We start from the raw sequence: 21820 nt of genomic DNA on the forward strand, positions 1-21820 counted from the left end.
CGGGCCGTACTTCACTGTACGGCCGGCCCGCTAGATTTGAAAGTTTCCTTTCCCGCGCGCCCGATTAACCTCAGGGATATAGTAAATATCTTACTAACCTCGTTTTCTCGGTCCGTACTGTAAGTTCCGGATCCTCGTTTTTTCCCGTTGATTGATAGGCCGCATGCTTCGCGCTTGGGCCGTAACTTACAGTACTCGGTTAGTAAGAGGTATTTATCATATTTCATCCTTAGGCCATTTTCACAGTAGACCTGCACCTTCTCTAAACTCAACTTTCACTGGACCCAGATTACCTGCAGCTCCATTGTTTTGTTATTCGTTCTTTTGTCCTCTCGGCCAATAATGTGAGACGTTGCAAACGGTGCAGGTCGCCCTATTTTTATTTTCATCTGTTTTGTGGTAGAATCTTTGCCAACGTCTCTCTTGTGTCATTAGCATATATCAAAAACAACATGCCACGCCGGAACAAATGGACACCATACACTGAATCAGCTTGTCACACTTGGTAATCAGACTGAATATCAGTGTGATATATTGAATACTCTTGTAGAAATTAGCTTTCAAAAATTGTGAAATTTACGGATTGTATGCCTGGGTGGCAAGAGTTGCTTTTTTTTTTTATAGAGAGGAACACCGGTTGATTGACTTTAGACCCGGGCCATATGTCTAACTTCACATGAGACGAACTAAATTGCAATTTGGGTGGACGCAAATGGGTACAGCTCAACTGTTGCGTCAAACAACGAACATAATTCGTCGCGATATCAAAACGTTTGAGACTGAATTTGGTTCGGCTGACCAAATTCAGTCTCAAACAGTTTGATATCGCGGCTAAAAGATACATCATCATACAATTTTTTAAAATTTATTTATTAAGTTCGATTCATAAAAAAAATCGACGTTTGTTTCAATGTCGATCTTCACACGTTCTATCCGTCTGATTCAGACGGATAGAACGTGTTGGTCGATCCAAATTGAGTCAGACGAACTCAATTGATTCAAACGTCGAACTTATCATGAACTTAATTCGTTCAATTTAGTTCGTCACATGTGGAGTTCAATGTTTGACCAGGGCCTTATTCTCCCAATATCAATTGTTTGTTGGTTCTTAGTTATTCAACCTCGTAACCAGGGTTCGCCGGCCCAACTAATTGTTACCTGAATTCACTCTAATGTAACTAGCAGCAGATGAAAGATACGGTTCCAGTTCTTTGTGGGACGTGTCCGCGATCATGTAATTCCTTTGAACGATCTGACCCAGCCTCAAATAATCCACGTTGTCTCCAATAGCGATTACGAACATCGTGACACCTTGATCACGGAGGGCCTGGACAGGAGTTCTCAAGTCGGCTCCGGGCTCTGCTTGTTGTCCTCCTTGCGTTAGAATGAGTAAGATCTTTGGGACCAACGGTCGTGCTTGAGAAAATGTCTGGTTGGCTAGTATCAATGCTCGATCTATTCTCTTTGAGCCTCCTATGTACGGAAGTGAATCAATTGATCGATTGATGGCCTCATTAGTTGCATGCCCTCCCAGTGGTATTGAGAGCTCTGCCCTGCTTCCGTAAGAAATGATCCCTGCTCGAACATAGCGGAGCGAAATTCTGAATAACTCGACGAGTTTCTTGAGAAAATCTAACTGCTGTTGATAATCTGATCTTGGTACAGCTGATGAAGAGTCTAGTAGAAACAAGATGTCGGCTGTGATATCCAGAGGTGGGATTAAATCTGTAATTAAACAAAAGAAAGGTAAAACGATAACAAGTTATGTCATCGGTAGAGGAGAATTGAACTCAGCAAAAGGGTATATTTACCTTCAAAGTCAATAGCAACGAAAAGCGAGTTATAAGGGAGATTTAGAATCGCATTTACGGCAAACGACAAACGTGAGATTCGCGTTTATGTTTTCTCGAGTAAAATTGGTACACAGATGAAAATAATGCAAAATAATTCTTGCCTTTGATACTAACGTAAAACTACCCAATTTTAAGCGAGCGGAAAATGAAGAATAAACAAGTTCACGTGGCCATTTCTACCGTTTGCCGTTTGTCGTGAGCGTAATTCTAAATCTCTCTCTCTTGTTTAACCATGACGCGGTGACTGATCTATTCAGCAAAAACATTGGACAAAAATTGTTTATTTCTAGTTAGCTGGTTTATGAGTTCGGTAAATTTTCTTGCACGCACTACCAGGAAAGTGCATCGACAATTAAGCCACCCTTCAGTACGAAGCCAGTCAGAATACGAATTTCCGTAATAATCGGGGGCTGGGTTCGGCTAGGGGAGGATAAGCCAGTAATGCCTACTCCTGTACAGTCAAGCGTTTACGATGCAACCCAATAATGAATTAATAATTACGCAATCGTTAGACCTTCAATACGATGTTTATCCCAGTAAATATGTGAACCAATTTAACGAAATGTTGTTTAATCCTGACTCACCGTATGTATCAATCTGATTCACAATGCGGTAAGTCTGCTGTAAAAGGATTTCAAACGAGCTAACGAAGAACACGTCCTCCTGTCTTCTGGCGAGCAGATACAGCTCATCCCTTTCGATGTAACTCCCAATACCGATGACGTAAACTTGAACACCCAGATCATGAAGCGGTTTCACTGCGACGTCCAGCGGTTTTGCATCGTAGTCCTCCGTTTGCTTTCCATCTGTCAGCACGAACGCAATCCTCGGAACTGATGGACGGGACTTGGAAAACACAGTCAGGGCCAGCGCCAGCGCTTTATCGATTCTTGTTCTGTTGCCTAGATACTCCAAATTGTCGATTGCGGTATTGATGCTCTGTTTGTCGCTGTAAGTATCGAAGTCGAAGATTAGTTTCGGGAAGTCGCTGTATATTATCGTGCTGACTCGAGTCGCATTTGAAGAAACGTGGAATACATTCGTCAGGTCTTTAACAAACTGTTTTTCTCGGTTGTAATCGGCTTTCCCGATGCTTCCCGACGAGTCCATGATAAAGACAACGTCTGCCTTGTTTCTGACTGATACTCCACTAGCTTGATAGAAAAAGCAAAGTCAAGCAGTTAGGTGGGTTTTAAGAGCGACTCTCCCTAAGAACCTCAAATTCAATTTTTATCTTAGAAATAGATATCAATGATAACTCTTTCATCAGCGTCTCTTGGCAAGTAGGTAACAAATGTGTAATATGAACGGAGAAATTAATTTTCTTAAAATTTTGAGATTCGAACTTTTCGCAGCCCAGGCTGTGCTCGAAACACACTGGTGAGATCGTGAATTTTGCAAGATTTGAAGCTGTTAGTTCTGGAGAATACAGAAAACCTCCCAATTCGCTAGTTATAACTAGTTACCTACTCGCCACGAGAAGTTGGTGGAAGAGTTATCAACCAAATCTATTTTTTTAGATAAAAATTGAATATGAGGTTCTTAGGGAGAATCGCTCTTGATTGAATTCCGTAAGTCATATATCGATCACGAGGAAGAGTGTTTCAACCGATTTCCAAACACTGAGGATTGGGCGAAAAAAACGAGGCGCAGCCGAGTCTTTTTTTAACGAACCTCAAAGGTAATAATAAGAGTGGTTTATCAAAATCACATACTAGCACTCGGAGGTGAATTGGAAATTGGATGAAAGACTCTTTCGAATGTTTGATACAGCTTCTCAAACCCTTCATAATTCTTGGAGAAATTCAAATCAAAAGTTCAGCAAATCTTATGATATTTAAAATCACATTATCAAACCTCATTCACGGTAGTGATTCTCTTTGTTTTCTATTCACTCCGCCCCATCACAACAACATAACGAACCAATCAGAACTTGTAGCAGCAGTATGTATTGGAAGTGTAATGCATGAAATGCTATTTCACTTCCATCTCTTCATCCTCTATGGAAAATGGCAGCTCCCACTTGGGCTCGAATTCCTCTCAAGTGCATACTTTTACAGGCTTTCTTTTTCCAACTGCTTAAATTGCATTCACGGCTGCGATGGTGTCGTAATGTGCAAATGTTCTCAGCGGTGTCCCCTCGACAAGACCGCAAGGTGATATGGGTAATTTATTAATTCAAAGGGGTTAATAAATTTACAAACCTCAGCTATGCCTCATCCCTACAGAAAATAAATCACAGGGACAAATGTTTATGGTACTTTGTCCCATCCTATGATACTGAAAACCGTAAAATTACAGTGAATGGACCCTTGGAAGCTAATGGTCACATGGTACAGAATCCGCTAAGAAGATCGGCTAAGTTTTACCTCGCCTTCACTTTCCTCCCCTCCCTCTGTGTCAATGTTGATTTTTTAACTGTGAATCTTTACGAATTATTCTTCTTGGGGAATCCAACCTTGAATAGGGGAGTAGGGGAAACGACAAACAAAGGCATAAACAAAATTAATAAAAATTGCTATACCGCGCTTGTTTTCTAACCTTCCCTACAGAAATTGGCGAGGATTGTAGATCAAAACTAATGGCTTTGTTTTTCGCAATACAGTACATGGTCAGAGTCAACGGAACCTACCTGGATCAAGACAGGCATACTTGCATCCATCCAGACAACACTTTTTCTTTCCTTGGCAATCAAGATCGCACGTGCATTCGTCCCACACGAATGTAGGGCAATCATTTCGCCTTTTAACTGCAGGACACCTTCCGTCCCGAATGCCTATAAACACGTGCATTTTTTTTAATCTACCGTGAATAACGCAAACTTAGTGATGTAATAATAGCCTGTGAACTGATTCCCAAGTGGGGTATCGGGCGAAGAAAAGAATGGAGCTCGGAGAAGGGGCGAGAAAGAAAGGGAGGGAGCCCCCCTTCCTTTGTTTTCTCACCCCACTACCGCGCCCGGCTCGCCAATTTTTCTTTTCGCCCTATACCCCACTTGGGAGCCTGTTCACAAGCTATGTAATAAGAATAAGCTCTGCTATTTCGTTCGCTTCTACTGTGGGTTCACCGATGGTGTAGCGCTCATCACGTCTTCCTTGAATGCAATTACAATTACATTAAATAGCGCCAAAATCCAAAAGTCCTAAGATTCTTTTCAAAAGTTAGAAAAATTCATTACAAAAACAAGGGTCTTAAAAGAAGTACATAAAAATTGTCCAAACATATAAAAATTAACTGGATATTGACTAAATGTTCGTTTAAAAAGACACCTTTTAAACTTGACCTCCACGCTTTGTTTTCGCGAAACATCTCAACATATTAACTACGTGACGGCACTCGCTCCGCCCACACACGATTAAAAACATTGGTGTTCCTAAAATATAGCTGGCAATATAATTTTAGACCGACAGAGCTAAAACGCCTAAAGAGTTTTAAAAGATTGAGATTTGATTTGAAATCGGTTATCTTTGTTTGTGATAACCTCAAGTCGATAGCCGCACAAAATGTTGTCAGTCAACACACTGTCTGGTGGACGCAAAATGAATGTCAGTAATTTATTCATTACGATTGCTTGGTTCATTTCGCACATGCCGCAGAGAAAAATGGTAGTAATGTAACACTACACCTGAGGAAAAAAAAAACAAAAACACTTCTTTGCACAAGTTAGAGAGAATCTCTTGTCACGTCAATTTTTATGGCGTCCGTTAAATTTTGAAGGAGCTGTGCGGCCAAGAGAACTCAGAGCCAGAACTGGCCGGACGGGCCAAAGCACTCCTTTATATTGGCGGGAAATTTCAGCATTAATTTTTAGTTTCACATGTGAAATTAGAAAATTGCTATGACAACGTTTCTCCGTTTCTGTTACCCATGGTATTAAAAGGTAATAAAAGTAAACGGTATACCTTATTCTTACTAATTTTCGCGATTAAAAAAAATCGCGAAATTTAATACTCGCGAGAGAAAGATTGCGTGAAATTTTGAACACGCGAAATTTAATACCATATCATGCTACAAAACAGTAAGAATTTTCAATGTTTTAAGTTAGCCGGGCCTTGTGGTAAATTGTTCTGAATTAAAACTGTAACTATTTGTCTTTGAATAAAATCTTTGCGGTCTTGTTTACGGCTTGCACTCTTCCCCCTATTCACTATTTTTATTCAGCTTGTAATCCGGACAAAACGTCTTTAGTACAGCCATCAAAGTTCCCATTTGTGGGCTCCTTGTAGTTAGATTAAACCAGACCCTTGTATCTTTCCAGTATTTCCTTATTCTTTGTGAGAAGTGCCCTCATCTCAGGGTTTAAAATCAGGAAATTTAGTACACTCTTCTGCTATAATTTTTCTTGCTGAATCGCGAAAATTAATACTCGCGAGATTCGGTTCCCGAATTTTCGCGAAATTAAGTACGTACGAAAATAAGTAAGAATAAGTAGTCGTGAAATTAGGAAACAATTTCACTTGCGTTTTGAGAAAACGCTCGTGATATTATTTCGTAATTTCACTCGTCACCGTACCATTTGATTACCATAAATATGCACCATTTTGTAACGAAGGGTTGGCAAATTTTGAAAATGTTATGCGTTATTTTGATGGTATTCGAATGACTGGCAGATTTCTGTAACCGGTCCTGTCTGGGTAGCCACTTCTCAGAAACAGAAATGAAATTTATTATAGACACTTTTATGATTCTAACACTTTTATGACTAGATAAATTTCCTGGTAGGGAAGCGCAATATGAACCAGTATTGACTGAAAACGTTTCTTGCGTGCGCGTTGGCAGTATCACTATTTTATACCCGCGAGTGATGGGTAAGCTTGTGTTTCTGGCGATGACTTATTGTTCTGTCGTGAATTTTTTCCTGAACATTTTCAACATAAAGAGGGTAATAAATAAGTTAAATGATGAGATGAAAAATAGGGCATGGAGCTAGAGAAAACAAACCATTTAGTAATTTCAAGGAAAACTTGCTGTTTCCAACGTGCGCGCGAGAGCTCTGATGACGTAGGACATTATGCCAAGTAAGAACGCGCAATGCAATATATATACAGGCCAATCTCCATAAAATTATAAAAGCACTATGTGTACCTCACACTTCGTGCGCTATTTTCAACTTGCCCCTCGGTAGTTAGACGAAACCGCTGTCCTTACTGACAGCCGGGTTTGCATGAAGAAAGAAAACTTTGAATTGGGTAATATCACGTTGTTTTGCGGGGAAAGGCAAAGAAGTGTACCAACATCTACAACGCGCGTACAGAGCGATTGCTTTGTGTCGTTCGTGTTGCAATCGCCGTCCTCAACTGATACGAATCAGTGACGAACAAAGCATCAGCCTGTTTGCTGCTATTGGTAGCGTTGCGTGACAACAGAGCCGACTGTATAAATTTGTAGTAGGACAAAAATAATAATGATAGTTTGACTAATAAGGATAGACTGGCAGTTAATTACTTTTCATTACGCCATTCTGTTTAATCGTAACTTTAGCACAAAGGCATAATTGATAATTTTGACCCTTTCACACGTTGGCTCGATCGTTCAATTTATGTGGCCGTGCCACACTTTTTCAGTCTCTTAGTGAATTCCTTTGTTGTCTCCGTTCATGTGAAATCTCCTTAGATCCTTAGCACTACTTTCTGTGCTGTTGTTGTTTGGCAAATTTTTCTGGAAATGTAATTTTGAATTTCGTTGGAGTAAAAGGATCATCTCAATAACAAAGTATCACTTACGTTGTTGTGATTCGGCGATAAGAACTTGGAGGAATATCACCAACAGAGTACCCACAACGGACACAAATTGCGCCTTCATCCCAATGGCCTCTCTTCCTTCACAAATTCATCCAAATCGTCTCCGTTGTGGCTATGTTGATTCGTGCTTTCCAGCAGCCGATTTGGCTAACGGATGTCTTGAACGGCTCAGCTTTGCGCTTCGTGTGAAATTCCTCACGTGTCGTGCCGATTGACAGCCTCAATAGGATGTTACGTACGATCATACTTCACAGATCTAAGTGATATTTTCGTCATCTGAAATGTGATCACACCTCGAATTTTTTGCGTGAACGATAAAGATGCCACCAGCGGGGAACTTGCGTGGAATCTTGCGTGGAATACACCTTTTCACCTTTACCCCAAATCGATATCTCATATTTCAAAGATGTTTTTGATTATTGCTGACCGAAAAACAAGGAGCTCACCAACGTTTTTTCACCTTTCTTTTATAGAAAATTTTCACTTGGATGAATGAAACAAAAACAGTCTGAAAAGTGGCAAAACACACATAATAGATGGAAAGTATCCTCTTTCGCAAATTATTCACGTGCACGGCCGAAAACTGACCGCTTTGATTCGCCCCTAGAGTCCGGGTTGACGGAAAACTCACTTCTCGTTATCGCCATGATTTCTTGCTCTTACTAAAAGTGTGTTGTACCTGAATCTCTGTTTCTCTCTTACATCACACTTTGTTTTCCTTTCCTCCGTCTGTTTTTAAATTTGTTAATAAACGGCAAGCGGGGATTTGCTGTATCGACGAGCAAAAAAAAATTATTCGGATTGCGTGATAAATCCGAAGAGCTTTAAGCAAAAAATATGGAGATTAAACGCAATCTCATGCAACATTTTGATTTGACTGCCAAACATTTAGAGCCCTGAGTGCTGAATCAACAAACCAAAATCTTATCTTCCCGAGATCGCGTTTGTCCTCCATTTCCGCGTCTGCCACGCAGGCTAGCGTTGTTCTCGCGTGGCGCGAGGCTTCCGCTTGCCTCATGACTGGTACTTTCTAGTAGGTCCGATCCTTCAGTTGATCCTTTTGCGGGCATGCGAGGCTGAATGCACGCTTTACTCCACGCGAGTTTGCGCCTTCGTGTGCTTTCTCTGGATTTAAGAGAAAAACGGCAGCATTGCTTTCAAACCTAGGATTACAAGGTAATTCTCCGATATTTGGTTAATTTTCTGTGTTTTATATTGGGTCCATATTATTGTACTGAGGGGGGGGGGGGGGGGACCGTACGGGGAGCTCAGGTATTGAGAAATTGGGTGCAATCGAGCGAGAAGCGAGACACGCGAGGGAGATCGCAAGCGAGAAAATCGCCTTCCGCGCTGAAGGATTAGAAAATACGTCACAATCATCATACTGCTTCCGAACATTCTGGTTCGTGACTAGAAGTTGACAAGTTTTGATTAGTTGTAAGGTTTTTCTTTTTTTTTTTTAAGCTAATTTTCTAATGGTGAAATTGGTTAAATCCTTGATTACATGCCAGATTTCGGTATCACTTGATCGTACATAAATTAAAACCAAAACTGATATGAACTGTCAACTGAGAGCCACAGTGATTAGGGACATTTTTAGCTTTTGATTAACGTGAAAACGTCTAATTTTAAGAAGGTGAAGGAAACTGAAGTCATTTGAAGTTATCAAGTTCTCAGAACTGATAAACAAGAGCATGTTAGTATCAGCTCAGTCACTTTGGTAGTTACACTCCTGTTACTGCAAAGTCGGCCTAGCAAGAACCGCTTTTATCCCTAGGAGGCACCTTTGTGAGAAAGCTTAGAGCAGGGGCTACTCTAGAAAGGATAGTGGATTTAATAGATGAAAAGATACTTATAAAATCCCAGGTTAGGCATAGCAGAATGAATGGAGGCATTTTAGTCGACGTTAATTAAAGAATTTGTGTAAGAATTTGGAAGATAAAGGAGTTGTGGGAAAGGGTTTATTTATTTTAGCGAGCTAAAACAATGGCTCATTTACGCGTATATCATGGCAATAAGGGTGTGTTATCGTTGTTTATGGCTTATCAAATTAATAAGTAGCTTACGATTTAAAACCTTAGTGTGGGATTGATAAAGTATTTAAGCCCCCTGTCAGTTATCTCTCTTGCAGGCAAACAAGAAGAGCGGCTTAGCGTTTTAAGTTGCCTCTCCAAACCAAACAGAAATCGGTTGACATGTACGTACATGTTAGGAAGCAGGATGTAGGGGCATCGCAGTTAAAGCGCATATGAAGCGAAAAATAATTTATGCCTATTTGAAAGACCTTTCAAAGAGAACAAGAAGGCACGTTTTTTTAAAAAAATGTCTTCTCTCGTTCCAGAGACTCAAGTTTTTGTTCAAAAACTGATGACGTCAAAAATCGTCTCAGTACCTCATAGGCACTTGAGGAGGGAGACGGACTGTTTTAATTTACCCTTCCAACCTACCCAAAACACAATCCTCCGAACGGAACTGATCGCTGTACATTTTACCGCAATACTTCGCGAGCCTAGCACAGCCAATAGGCACATGGAAATCCACAGCTTTTTTTTGCGCAATTTTTTTCCTGTATTCACAACATTGTGTATAGCTGGGTTTTAAGTTTTTAGAATTTTTTTGCTGCGTTTTTATGAGCCTTTTAGGGTTTTTCGTACCCTAAGAATTATGGGTAAATGTACCAGTCTCCATCTTTTTCGGTAGGGTGGATTGACACGTGACAGAGCTTCGAAGCCTGTGAAAAGGTTTTTTAGTAGAATCGGGAACGGGCTAACAAGCTTCGCAGAATCGAAAAAATATATCGAGTTAATTGTGTGTCCACAGTCGGGACAGATCTTAATTTTAATAAAGGACGTAAATATTTGAACAAACTTGAGAAAAATGAGTTGATTGTTGTCTTCACACTCGCGTCTCACAATTTTGTGTTATTTCTCCCAAGTATGAAATCCACGTTCATCAAGAGATCTTCATCCGTGCGTACCATAAGGAAAATCGCGAAAATAATTAAAGCAGTCAGTCAGTCAGTCAGTCAATCTTCTAGTACAATAAAATTTTTTAACAAAACAATTCTATTTTGATTTATTACATTAGCAACAACAGCTATCTGTAATGTAACCACACAAAACAGACTCCGCCGAATACAAAATTTAATGAAAGATACGAAATGCAGCTGACAATTGTGAGTGGCACTTTAGTCGGGAAAGTTGCTTGGACGATACAAGTGGCATTCACCATACAAATAATAAAAATATTTAATTTAGTGTAGTCGCATACAGCTGCCAGACTAAATTTAATTATTAAAGATTGCCTACATAAGTTAATAGAAATTTGTTAACCATTCTATGCAAGAAACGTAAAAACTCCCTTCAAAGGGTTTCTCCTCCGCGGAGGAAATATATATGTAAAGAAGAACCTCGGTTACTTTGGCTACTTCTATGTATAACTACATAACTGTACTTGAATCTGTATGTTATAGTTAGAAATTGTTTATAATTATCCTCCTTCTTCTTTTAAGGCGAATTCCTTCAGAGGCGTCTACCTACAAGAACAAAAAGAATTAATTAAACAAGAGTGAATTAAGGAGAATGATGCGTTATTCAGTGAATGACACAGGCATACTCGGAAAAAGGAAATCTGAGTGCTCCTATCAGGAGTCGAACCTAAGACCTTCTGATTACTAGTTCGGATGCATTACTAAGCTACAGGAGACTCGTGGAAGTTAAGGCCATTAAACTAGGTTTACGGAGTGAATTATTTCAGGAACAACAACAAAAAAAACTATCACTAACTAGACAAACAAACAGCTTGATAGATATCAATTAAAATTACAAAAAGTAAACCATGACACAATTCTTCCTGATAGCGTAATCGGTGCCAAAACAGGAAATGGGGAATGGGGAATGGGAAAATAAAAATGGGAAATAAGAGAACATGACCAGTGAATGAGATTTAGAGAATATTGAGGTCAGTGGTAGTCTCCTTCGCAGCCGTTGTTTAGACCAGGTCAGTGGTGATACCCATTAATTTTACTACATTTACAAAATAATTTGTGACATCCATGACACTAGAGGTAACAAAGGTGAGCTTAGCACTGAAAATTCTCAAGTTACTCAACTACTATCAGAACCTGGAATTGACTGTATAACCAAATTGTGCAGGCCGGTGAGTAGAAGGAAGTAACGAAGACAGTAAACAGAAGCAAAGTTAAGCTTTTCTAATATCAGTTTTAGAGGACAAGTCGGGTCTCGTTTCGCTCAGGGATAAACAGAGCGAGCGAAATACGTGATAGCGCGCGCAAATTGCGAAGGAAGGAATACCAAAGCACGGTCCTTTAAGGACGGTGTCTACTAATAAAGAAGTATTTTTGTGTGGTTTATGACTATGCAGGGAAATCAGACCTTAGCAAGGGCTATTGAAATCCAAAAGGAAAACTGGGGGTAACCACACATTTTTTTGAGGTTATTATGCATCAATTATTCTAAATAAACAGTAAACTACCAGGCAATGTATGGCGTTTTTTTTTTCCAAATTGAAGCTTTACTATCTCTGAAAAATGCATGGTTACTCCAAATTTTCTTTTTAGATACTCAGGGCACATGCTAAGTTCTGCTTTCTCCGCATGGTTTTAAACCGCGCAAAAACATCCCTGTATTAGTAGGCACCACCCATGGGAAACCCGAGTATCTCGAGATGCACAGAGCGTATGCGCAGTAACAAAAGTAGGCACCATCCTCAATATTAGTGAGATTCAACCACATTTTTCCATGAAGGTGTTCCAAGTTTTGAGACCGTGGATGAAATCTAAAAGCATAGCTATTCAACAGTCACAGGGGGGGGGGGGGGGGGGGGGGGAATACTTTCCCTTTTTGCGGCTCTGAGCGTTTTACTTTTTCTAAAATTCATAACCTCTGGAATGACATACGTTTTGGTATACAAAGCGCATCTCGAAGCCTCTTGTTGTCCAGTAAGGGTTCCAAGTCGTCGAATGACGGGACAAGGAAGACATCATTCAATGGATTCTCTACCAAAGACATCAGCTCTTCTTCGTCAACATCATCGCCAATGCCAACGACGATAACCTAAGGAAGAAAGTCTCCGTTTTAGTCACTGCGTTTACTTAAGGTGTTATACGGAAACTTGTGCGCCCATGAATATATAATAAATAAGATATTTTAACAGGGAGCCCACGTCACAAAATGTGGTTTCCAGTGAGACTTGCATAAATCTAACGTAAGAATACAAAAACAAATTACAAATATAGCTATCTAAAAAATAAAAAGTAAAAAGGATAAGATCGATAAAAGAGTCGATAAGAGTCTAATACCCACGAAATATTTTTAAACCAAGAAAATACTTCAAGAATCGAAACTGGCAGGAAGCTCGGACCAGCTGGCTATTTTAAAAGTTTGGAGGAGGTGAATTCGGGACCACCGAAGACAAATCCCGACAGTGAAAGTGAGGCGGATTTGAACCGGATTTGAACTACTTAATTGAGTTACGGGTTGAAACTCTGGCAGCCATGGTATCAAAGACGACAGCATTCTCGTATAATAAGTATCTCTAGTTTTCACTGGCTTATTACACAATTAAATATATTGCAACTGCACGGGTAAATTTAAAGCAACTGCCTTAGCCTCAGCTTTCTCAATAAGCTGTCTTAAGTCCGCAGGACTGACTCAATAATTTGAGAGGCTGGCAAAATGGTTAAAAAGGTTGCAATACACAAAGAAACAGTGAAATTAGCCTTGGAGTATATCAAAGTCAACAAACTTGGAGCTATTTTGGCTCTAAGTAATTTTGGACCTTGACGACCAAACGTTGATGGATAAATAAGATATTTTCAATTTACTGTGTGACGTGACTACAATGTAAGCAGCTAACTACCTTAATTCCCTTTTCCTGCAGCGGTCGTACGGCTTGGTCCAAAGCAACAGCCCCAGGATCCTGTGACTGACGACCGTCAGTTGTCAAAAGGAAGACTTGAGGCACACTGTTTTGACGTCCTTCGGGAAACAAGTTGTTCCCGGCCGTCTCGAGCGCGCTGTCTATGCGGGTGCGTCCACGAAGATACGGTACTCCGTCTACAGCGGCCGCAAATGAAGAGCGGTCGATGCTCTGGCGCGTTCCAAACTTGACTGACAGGAATGGGACATCACTGAAAACGATTAGGCCAAGTTGAACGGTTTGAGGTCCGATGTTGAGTCGGTCACCCAGTCCCTTGATGAAATCTCTCTGTTTTTGATAGTTAGCATCTCGTATAGAGCCGGAGGAATCCATGGCAAATCCCAGATCAAAAGCTTCAACACAATCTGGACCGAGTGTGGGGGCTGATGGGGGAGGGCCTGGAACATGAAGGAAGTGAAAGAAAGGATGTTACGTTTTAACCTTGGTGAATAAATGAGAGAGGTATCACATTTCTTTCTCATATGCCACTTATCGACATTCAAATCCTAGTAGTGTGCAGGATGTCTGCCACACGCATGAGCCTAGTTTAATGGCCTCCTGTAGCTCAGTGGTAGAGTATCCGAGCTAGTAATCGGAATGTCATGGGTTCAACTACTTCTATTGGAGAACTTGGATTTTCTCTTTTTCTGAGTATGCGTGTGTTTGTCTGTTTGATAGAGATTCACATTGGAAATGCAAAAGGAAATCAAATCATTTTCAAAGATTCATTAAGGACGGTGCTTCGATCCTAATTCAAAGGTGCGTTTGCGTGGTTTATGACTACGCGGGAAAAGTAGATCTTCCTTAGCCTCATTGGAAACCGAAAAGAAAATTATGGGTAACGACGCATTTTTCAGATTTAATTTGGCATCAATAATACTAAAAAGCGTTAAAATTCATGACAGCAACAGCATTTTTTCACTTTGAAGCTTAAGTTACCCCGAAAATGAGTTGTTACCCCTCCCCCAATTTTCTTTTTCGATTGCAAGATACCTTACGAAGATCTACTTCTTCTGCGCAGTCATAAACCGCGCACAAATCCCTTTGTTTGAGGATGCAACGTCCTTAAAAATTCCATGTTTCTCGGACTATCCCGTCATGTGTAGAACTTATTCGCATAAAAAAAAGACGGCACCGTACTTAAAGGGGAACTCTCATAGGGTTTTTGACCTGTTTGGTTAAAAATGGTGAAATATGACCTTGACATAGCTAGAGAACAATTTAAGGTCAATGAGAGGAAAGAGATCAACTCAATTCTCGAAAAGAACAACTCCAGGGGTGAGTTGCATAAAATTTAACGTCGGGCGTAACTGCTAACGCCAGACGTTAAAATACTGGATGTGACTGGGCTGAAGGTCTGGCGTTAGCAGTTACGCCCGACGTTAAATTTTATGCAACTCACCCCTGATCTGTTCTCGCGTTTTTTGAAAAAAAAATGCGGGAACTTGAAAAACGTTAGCCTAACATTTTCCAACTTTCAATCCATTCCGACCTACTCTGTCTCTAACCAGAAAACTAGATAATTCGTTTATATTTCTGCTGACACACAAACATTTTGGGTTTTGAAATAACATCAAATTCGCGTGATACTTCTCCTTTAAAATCTGCCATTTATTGACCATGAGCGCCTTCTTTTGGAACATTTCTGCTATTCTTATTCCGGTTCACGAATAACAGAATACACAGAATAACACGCAGTTCCCAAAGGATGTCAATTCCTCCTATTCCTATTACACCGAAAGCTTTCCAACATAACACAATTTGTCTTATGTCGAGTAAACAGTATTCCGTTCATTCTGCTATCAGGGCATAATGAACGCAATACTATTTTGTTCATCCCGAAAACAGAATAGGTCTTGAAAAGAACACAAATACCGTCTTTTACGAGTATTCCTGTTCTGAAATAGTGCCAAAATAACGTGTCGAAAGTCACGAGGACATTACGTGTAGTCTAGATGCACTATCGGGAGTAAAAGAGTCTAAACTCACCAGTGATTTCGCCCACAGGCAGAACGCAGCTGAACCTGCAGCCATCGTAACAGCATATAAACCCAAAGGAACATGATTCTTGACCAAAGCAGGTACTATTGTTTGAAGTGCAGAAGCCGAGAGGAGGCTCTGTCAGTGGAGGACAGGAGCCACTTACTGGGGGTGCCGTTGTTGTTATTTCTGAAACTGAATATATGAATAAAATTCATACATTTGAACTGAGAAAGAAAGAATGAATAAGTGAATGATCATCGCAGTTATATACGCAATTTAAGTAGTTGCGAAAAGAAAGCCTGAAAAAAAATATACACAGCTGTTTCGACAAAGGTTGGCCAAAAAAGCGTAAAAGCGTACGCGACAATGACGAAAGGTAACCTGGGAAATACCCAAAAAATTTCAATAAAAGCTCAGAATCCATAATTCCCCGACCGTACAGCGAAGACTTGTTGGCGGGCAACATGGATTCTGAGATTTTATTGAAATTTATTGGCTATTTCCCAGAATGAATAAGTGTATGATCATCGCAGTTATATACGCAGCTTAAGCTGTTCGATACCCTAACAAGTAAAACAGCAACAACAACAACCACGTAAATTCCTTGTGCGCTGGCTCAACAGGACCGAAGCCTACTTTTGATATTTTGTAAATCTTTATTGTTTACAGGAATGCCTAGATAATATGATTACAGTGTCCATCCTGTCCATCTTTGCACCTCTCCTTTCTTTGGGTCGATGATGAAGTTGCAAACAAATAATGATAATGTAGTAATAGGGCTTAAAGAGTTGATTTGATGATGACGATAATGATGGCAAGAACTCTGAAAGATGATGATGAATTTTGATAATGATGATGATAAGACTGATAACGAGTGTTCATTTACCGTTAGAAGATAAAAAAATTATCAACAACGCCAACAAAAACAACAGCAGATAAAATTTACCCGGTGTTTTGCAGGCGGAAGCAGCTACATCTCGAGTGGCTTGTTTCAAATTCTCAAATGACTGGACAGTAAATATATTCGAAGGATCCTTGGCAATCAAACGAAGCTCGTTCTCTGAAATGTCCGAACCAATGCCCACCACAAACACCCTTGCGCCCAGTATGTGAATAGCATCAGCGGCGACATCAAGGGGAACTGCATCTGGGTCACGTGTTTGAATTCCATCCGTCATGACAATCACTGCTTTCGGGAAACCAGGTCTACGGAGAAGAATCAAGATTCGTGCATCTTGCCTTGTGTGATAAACTTCTATTTCCTTGTAGTAAGCTTTTGAAACAGTGCATAAATAAAAAAAAATCTGAAATCTGAAATCTGTTACAGAAACAGGGCCGAACTCTGGTAGTCGTGCGCTAATAGACTTGTGACAAATTAACAGGACATGCTTTTCATCACATAGTACACTGATTGGTCTTCAAATGTAATGCAACATCTGGTTGTGTGGCACAATACGATTACAAATATTGTCACTTTCCTGAAGGGTGGTTTGCATGACTTTTTGCTGCTCACTATTTACAATCTATACAAATAATAATGATAATGAGAGTGAGCAAAATATCTTTTTCACATTTGGTACCAATAATAATAATAATAATAATAATAATAATAATAATAATAATAATAATAATAATAATAATAATAATAATAATAATAAGACTTTAATCTTACCTAGTTTGAGTTAAAACTTGTGCTGCCATAGCAAGCGCTTTATCGATTCTGGTTCTTAGCTGAAGGTGCGGCAGAGCGTCAACTGCCAACTTGAAGCTATCCAGGTTTCGGTGCTGGTCAAAACGGATTTCCAGTTGCGTGTCGTCACTGTAAATTATCACTGCCGCTCGAGTGCCGGCTCCAACGTTAAGTATTGTCGCCAGTTCCTTCACGAAGTCTTTTTCTCTGACGTACTGAGGGGCGTTGATACTTCGCGACGAATCCATCACAAATATTACGTCGAAAAGTTGATCGCACTGTATATCTGATCCAGGGATGGGCGGAGGCTGAGTTGTTGTTATTGCTGCTTCTGTGGTTCGAGTCGATGTCGTTGCCGTGGTTGAAGGACGCGTTGGGGGTTCTTTGAAAACAAAAGGTAAAAAAAGAAACACCATTTAGAGCCACCAATTCAAATGACAAGCCAGAGATGTAAGAGAGATGTTCACACCTGACAATACAATTGCCACTTTCACATTCTCATTGGTGCAAAATGAATCAGTCTAAAACTAACACATTCATTTTACGTTTGTTTTTGTGATGTCTTATTTTCTCGTGTGTAATAGACTATGCGCAATCATGCTAAAGCAGGTTGTGGCTCTTTGACACTGCAAATATGAACTTTACTTATTAACTTACGAGGACAGACTGTTTCCAAAAGATTTGGAGATTTGTCAAGTAATTCTTGAAAAGAGCTCATCTGGAATACATCCTCCTCGCTCTTTACCAGCTCCTTTAACACGCTCCGGTTCACCTTCGGTCCCACGCCAACTGCAAGCACGCGCACTCCTTTGGAATGAAGAGGTGCTACAGCCTGCCCAAGAGGCTTGACGTCAGGCCCTGGAGTTTGTACACCATCAGTCATTACCACAGCGATGGAAATTACCGAGCGGCGGGGATTTGCGAACAAAGTTTTAGAAGCAAAATCAAGGGCAAGATCGATTCTCGTCATACTGCGTCTGTGTTGGAGGGCGTCTACAGCAGACGTGAAGTTATCAAACGCGCTTTGTCTTATGAAATCAACACTTAGCTCTGGTTGGCCGCTGTACATGATGACTCCGGCTCGACTGTCTTGGGAGGCTTTCAAAAAACTTCCAGCTATCTCTTTCACGGCTGTCTTCTCTCGTTGAAAATCCTCGTCGGTTATACTTTCGGATGAATCCATAAGAAAGGCAATGTCAACTCCTTGGACACATGTCGCTAAAAATTAAGCGCAGACCATTTGTTAGCGCCCTTGCTGGTGCCGTTATTGTTATATTAATAAACGGACTTCACATATTACACTAAAAACATCAGAATACTCTGTGAAAATGCTTCAATTCCTTAACAGGATCTAGATTTGTTTAATGTGAAACACTGCCAGGGCCCACCCATCTCTCTTTGTTGAGTTACAACGTCGACACGTCTCGTAGCTTATACACACTTGCGCAGAACTTAATTCTCCCCTTATAAAACAAAATGGGATTATGTGTTCGAGAACCTGGGATCAAATAAACAGTACAATCCATGCCATTTTCCATTTCGAGGCTGAAAGCTACGTTATCTTAATCAACGACACGAAAACAGTACGGTTTGGTATTGACTGTCGTAAAGCCAAGAGCAAAGTAAATCCTCTCGACAAGCTCTGCAATCACAAACAAACCAATCAGAACTGGAATCAAATACACCGAAGCGCAAAAAAACGTTATCATTAAAGTAAACAATCCGGTTTTAGTTTGTTTATTGTTGGCTAAGGAAGTGGTACAATTTTTTTCCACAGATCACAAAACTTAGTAAAGGAAAAGCAATGGAAACGCAAACTACTCAAACAATCGATTGAAAGGTATTGAACTTACCATCGCCTATCTCAAGGCATGCATTTGCGGCAATCGACTGCGACTTTCGAAGGAGATCTACAAATGAATCAACCAAAACCACATCCGACTCACTTTCCACTATAGACCTTAACTGCGTGAGGTTGATTTGGCGCCCAACTCCCAAAGCATGCACGGTCACGCCCTGGTCACGAAGCAGCTGACTCGCCTCATCAAGTGGTAAGGAATCTGGATCTGGTGCTTGCGCCCCGCCTGTTAAAACAATTAAGACCTTGTGAACGTTTTCCCTTGCTGATTCGAACATCTCCGATGTTTTTACTAACGCGCGATCAATTCGGGTTCGACCTCGGGTCTGGTTGATGCTCAAGCTCTCTGTTGCTTCTATGAATGAAGCGGTGTTGTCGAAATCACCGAAGTTGACGCGAACGGTGGGGTAGTCCTTGTATGTTACCACAGCTGCGCGGCTGGTGCTGGGTCCGATTGGAAAGATTCGCGTCAAATCTTTAACGAAATCCTTCTGTATTTCGTAGTCGTCGTCTCCAATGCTTCCTGACGAATCCATGAGGTATATAATGTCCAATTTCGCGTTGCATACTCGTCCTGTAACAACAAATGTAACAAATGTAATTTTAATCAGATATTGAAATCTAAGCCAAATTTCGTTAAGTAAATATTGTAATTTTATATCTAATGGTACTGTACTCTAGGCAACAAGTGTAAGATTTTTAAATTGCTTTTTTAGTTATAATTATTGTTTCATAATTAGTGTACTTGTATGTTTTTTTTATAGTTTCTGTTGTCTTTTTTTTGTAGCTGTAGTGTAACTTAAAATGAAAAATAAAAAAAAAATTAATAATAAAAATACTCGTCCTGTAAGTAACTTAAAATGATAGATCATACATGGTGTAAGCTGCAGCAGAATGAGATACCACGCTATGTATCCGCTTAAAAAAAATTAAAATGATCCTTCGCCAAATGATTTTGATATCTTGGAAAAAGAAGATGATAATATTTAAATACCTATGATAACTAAAAACGTTGGACTAGTTAAATAATGTACGTATTTGTATTTCTAACGCATGTATTATATTAGTTTTATATCAGGTTTTTTTTTAGTATTTACAAGCCATAGTTATGTCTGTTATTATATTATAATATTATCTCATTCTTATTTCGGATTTATTCATATTGTAATGCGCATTTGATCAAATTATTTGTTAATCCGCGCAATAGAAGTATTAAATTATTATTATTATTATTATTATTATTTATTATAATTATAATTAAACTATCTTGTTAGTCACAGTTTTCTTTCCAGCTGTATTTAGCTTTAAATTATTATACTTATAAATTATGGGTTCTTCTTGTAGTATTAGATAATTATTGTGAAATATCTTAAAAAAAGCAACTGTATTAGTTTGTAAAGCTTTTAAATGTCTTGGTAGTTTGTACTGATCATTTCTTGTTTTCAACTTTTTAATCATTGTACTTATAAACTACCAGTTCTTCTTTAAGTATTTGACAATTATTATGAAATACTATAAATCTGTATTACTACGTCAAACTTGGTGTCTTAGTAGTTTGTACTTGTCATTTTCTTGTGTTCGTCTTGCTCCGCCTCGACTAGCTGCAGCTACTTGCGGGGCAAGCAAGTCATTGCTCTCGTTTTTTTTTTTTTTTAAATAAACGTTGGTTGTTTGTTTGTTGATTGATTGCTTGATTGAGCAGAATGTGTTGAGTCCGAAGAATCGTAATGCACTCGCCGTGGGCTGGTTTTAGAAACAACAACAACAACAACAAACAACAAAAAAACTACAAAAAAAAACAACATTAACAAAAAACAAAACAAAACAAAATCAAAGCAAAAGCAATCACTCCAACCAATCACGACCGCAACAAACAAAGTATTAAACAAACCAGAATAAAAAGCAAATTCAAGTAAAGCCAACTCTTTCTGAGGAGTGCGCCAGCTCTATCTGTGTGACCTTAGAGAGGGCAATTGAAATTTGTCGGATACTAAAACGTTTGAGGTGTTTCAGTGTCCACTTAAAAACAGCTCATTGAACTAGAAACTAGAAAAGTGGTATTATGGTCTACGATATTAATAGCCGAAGGTTTCGTTTGTCTTCATCTGCTGTATGCTATATGTTGTTTTACTACTGTGATTACTTAAAACTTCTGCAAATAATTAATTGAGGTATTCATAAGCAAAGTAGGCCACCCCCCCCCCCCCCCCCCCATACTGCGAATTATTCCTGGCTGGTAAGCAAACAAATACCATGAAAGTGTGTTTCAGAACCAGACGAATGGTTAAAGAAATAAAACATTTTCCATTTTTTGGTGGGAGTACAGTGAATTTTCATTACATTTCTAATTTCCAGTCTATTTATTTTGGGATAACCCACTTTGCCTGCCTCGGACTCCTCAAATAGTAATGCTTTTTTTTTTCATACAAAAGTACTGATGGAAGGAATCGAGATCCTTAAAGCACGATTTGACAACATACCTGCTTTCTCTCTACAAAATCGCCGACAGCCGTCATAGCAACACTTATAACCAATATCTTGATCACAGTCAGCATTGCACGTGCACTCGTCTTGAACTGAGCTGGGGCACTGTCTGTAGGAGGAGTAAGGCGGACATTTGTCTCCGAGGGCACCTGTCATTTAATGTTGGGAAGATAAAAACATATGTAAGTGAATTAGCAGAGCGCAAAACATGTTACCTAGTGGGATTTCAAAGCCGTAAAACCGAAAGATCAAGCCTCATTCTAGTCTCGAC

General features: G+C 39.7%; 2 protein-coding genes across 4 annotated transcripts in view; both read right to left on the bottom strand.

Moving 5' to 3' along the window:
- Nucleotides 1-7853, bottom strand: part of LOC146455507 (uncharacterized) — a 64625-nt gene extending 56772 nt beyond the window's left edge. The window contains exons 1-4 of the mRNA XM_085094191.1: nucleotides 7577-7853; nucleotides 4486-4629; nucleotides 2438-3007; nucleotides 1159-1725 (exon numbers count right to left, since the gene is read on the bottom strand). Coding sequence (XP_084950317.1) covers nucleotides 1159-1725; nucleotides 2438-3007; nucleotides 4486-4629; nucleotides 7577-7655 — 1360 coding nt within the window. The 5' untranslated portion in view covers nucleotides 7656-7853. The remainder of the gene's footprint in view (nucleotides 1-1158; nucleotides 1726-2437; nucleotides 3008-4485; nucleotides 4630-7576) is intronic.
- A 2788-nt stretch (nucleotides 7854-10641) lies between these two features.
- The window catches only part of LOC146455508 (uncharacterized), a 75152-nt gene continuing 63973 nt past the window's right edge, over nucleotides 10642-21820 (bottom strand). For all 3 annotated transcript variants that reach the window (XM_085094189.1, XM_085094188.1, XM_085094190.1), the window contains 9 exons: nucleotides 21546-21698; nucleotides 19061-19639; nucleotides 17865-18425; nucleotides 17190-17589; nucleotides 16464-16723; nucleotides 15524-15709; nucleotides 13475-13932; nucleotides 12513-12669; nucleotides 10642-11129 (listed from right to left, as the gene is read on the bottom strand). In XM_085094189.1, coding sequence (XP_084950315.1) covers nucleotides 11116-11129; nucleotides 12513-12669; nucleotides 13475-13932; nucleotides 15524-15709; nucleotides 16464-16723; nucleotides 17190-17589; nucleotides 17865-18425; nucleotides 19061-19639; nucleotides 21546-21698 — 2768 coding nt within the window. In that variant the 3' untranslated portion in view covers nucleotides 10642-11115. The remainder of the gene's footprint in view (nucleotides 11130-12512; nucleotides 12670-13474; nucleotides 13933-15523; nucleotides 15710-16463; nucleotides 16724-17189; nucleotides 17590-17864; nucleotides 18426-19060; nucleotides 19640-21545; nucleotides 21699-21820) is intronic.

The sequence above is a fragment of the Pavona decussata genome, unplaced genomic scaffold, assembly GCF_977016875.1.
Source record: "Pavona decussata unplaced genomic scaffold, jaPavDecu1.1 SCAFFOLD_273, whole genome shotgun sequence".
Lineage (NCBI taxonomy): Eukaryota > Metazoa > Cnidaria > Anthozoa > Scleractinia > Agariciidae > Pavona > Pavona decussata.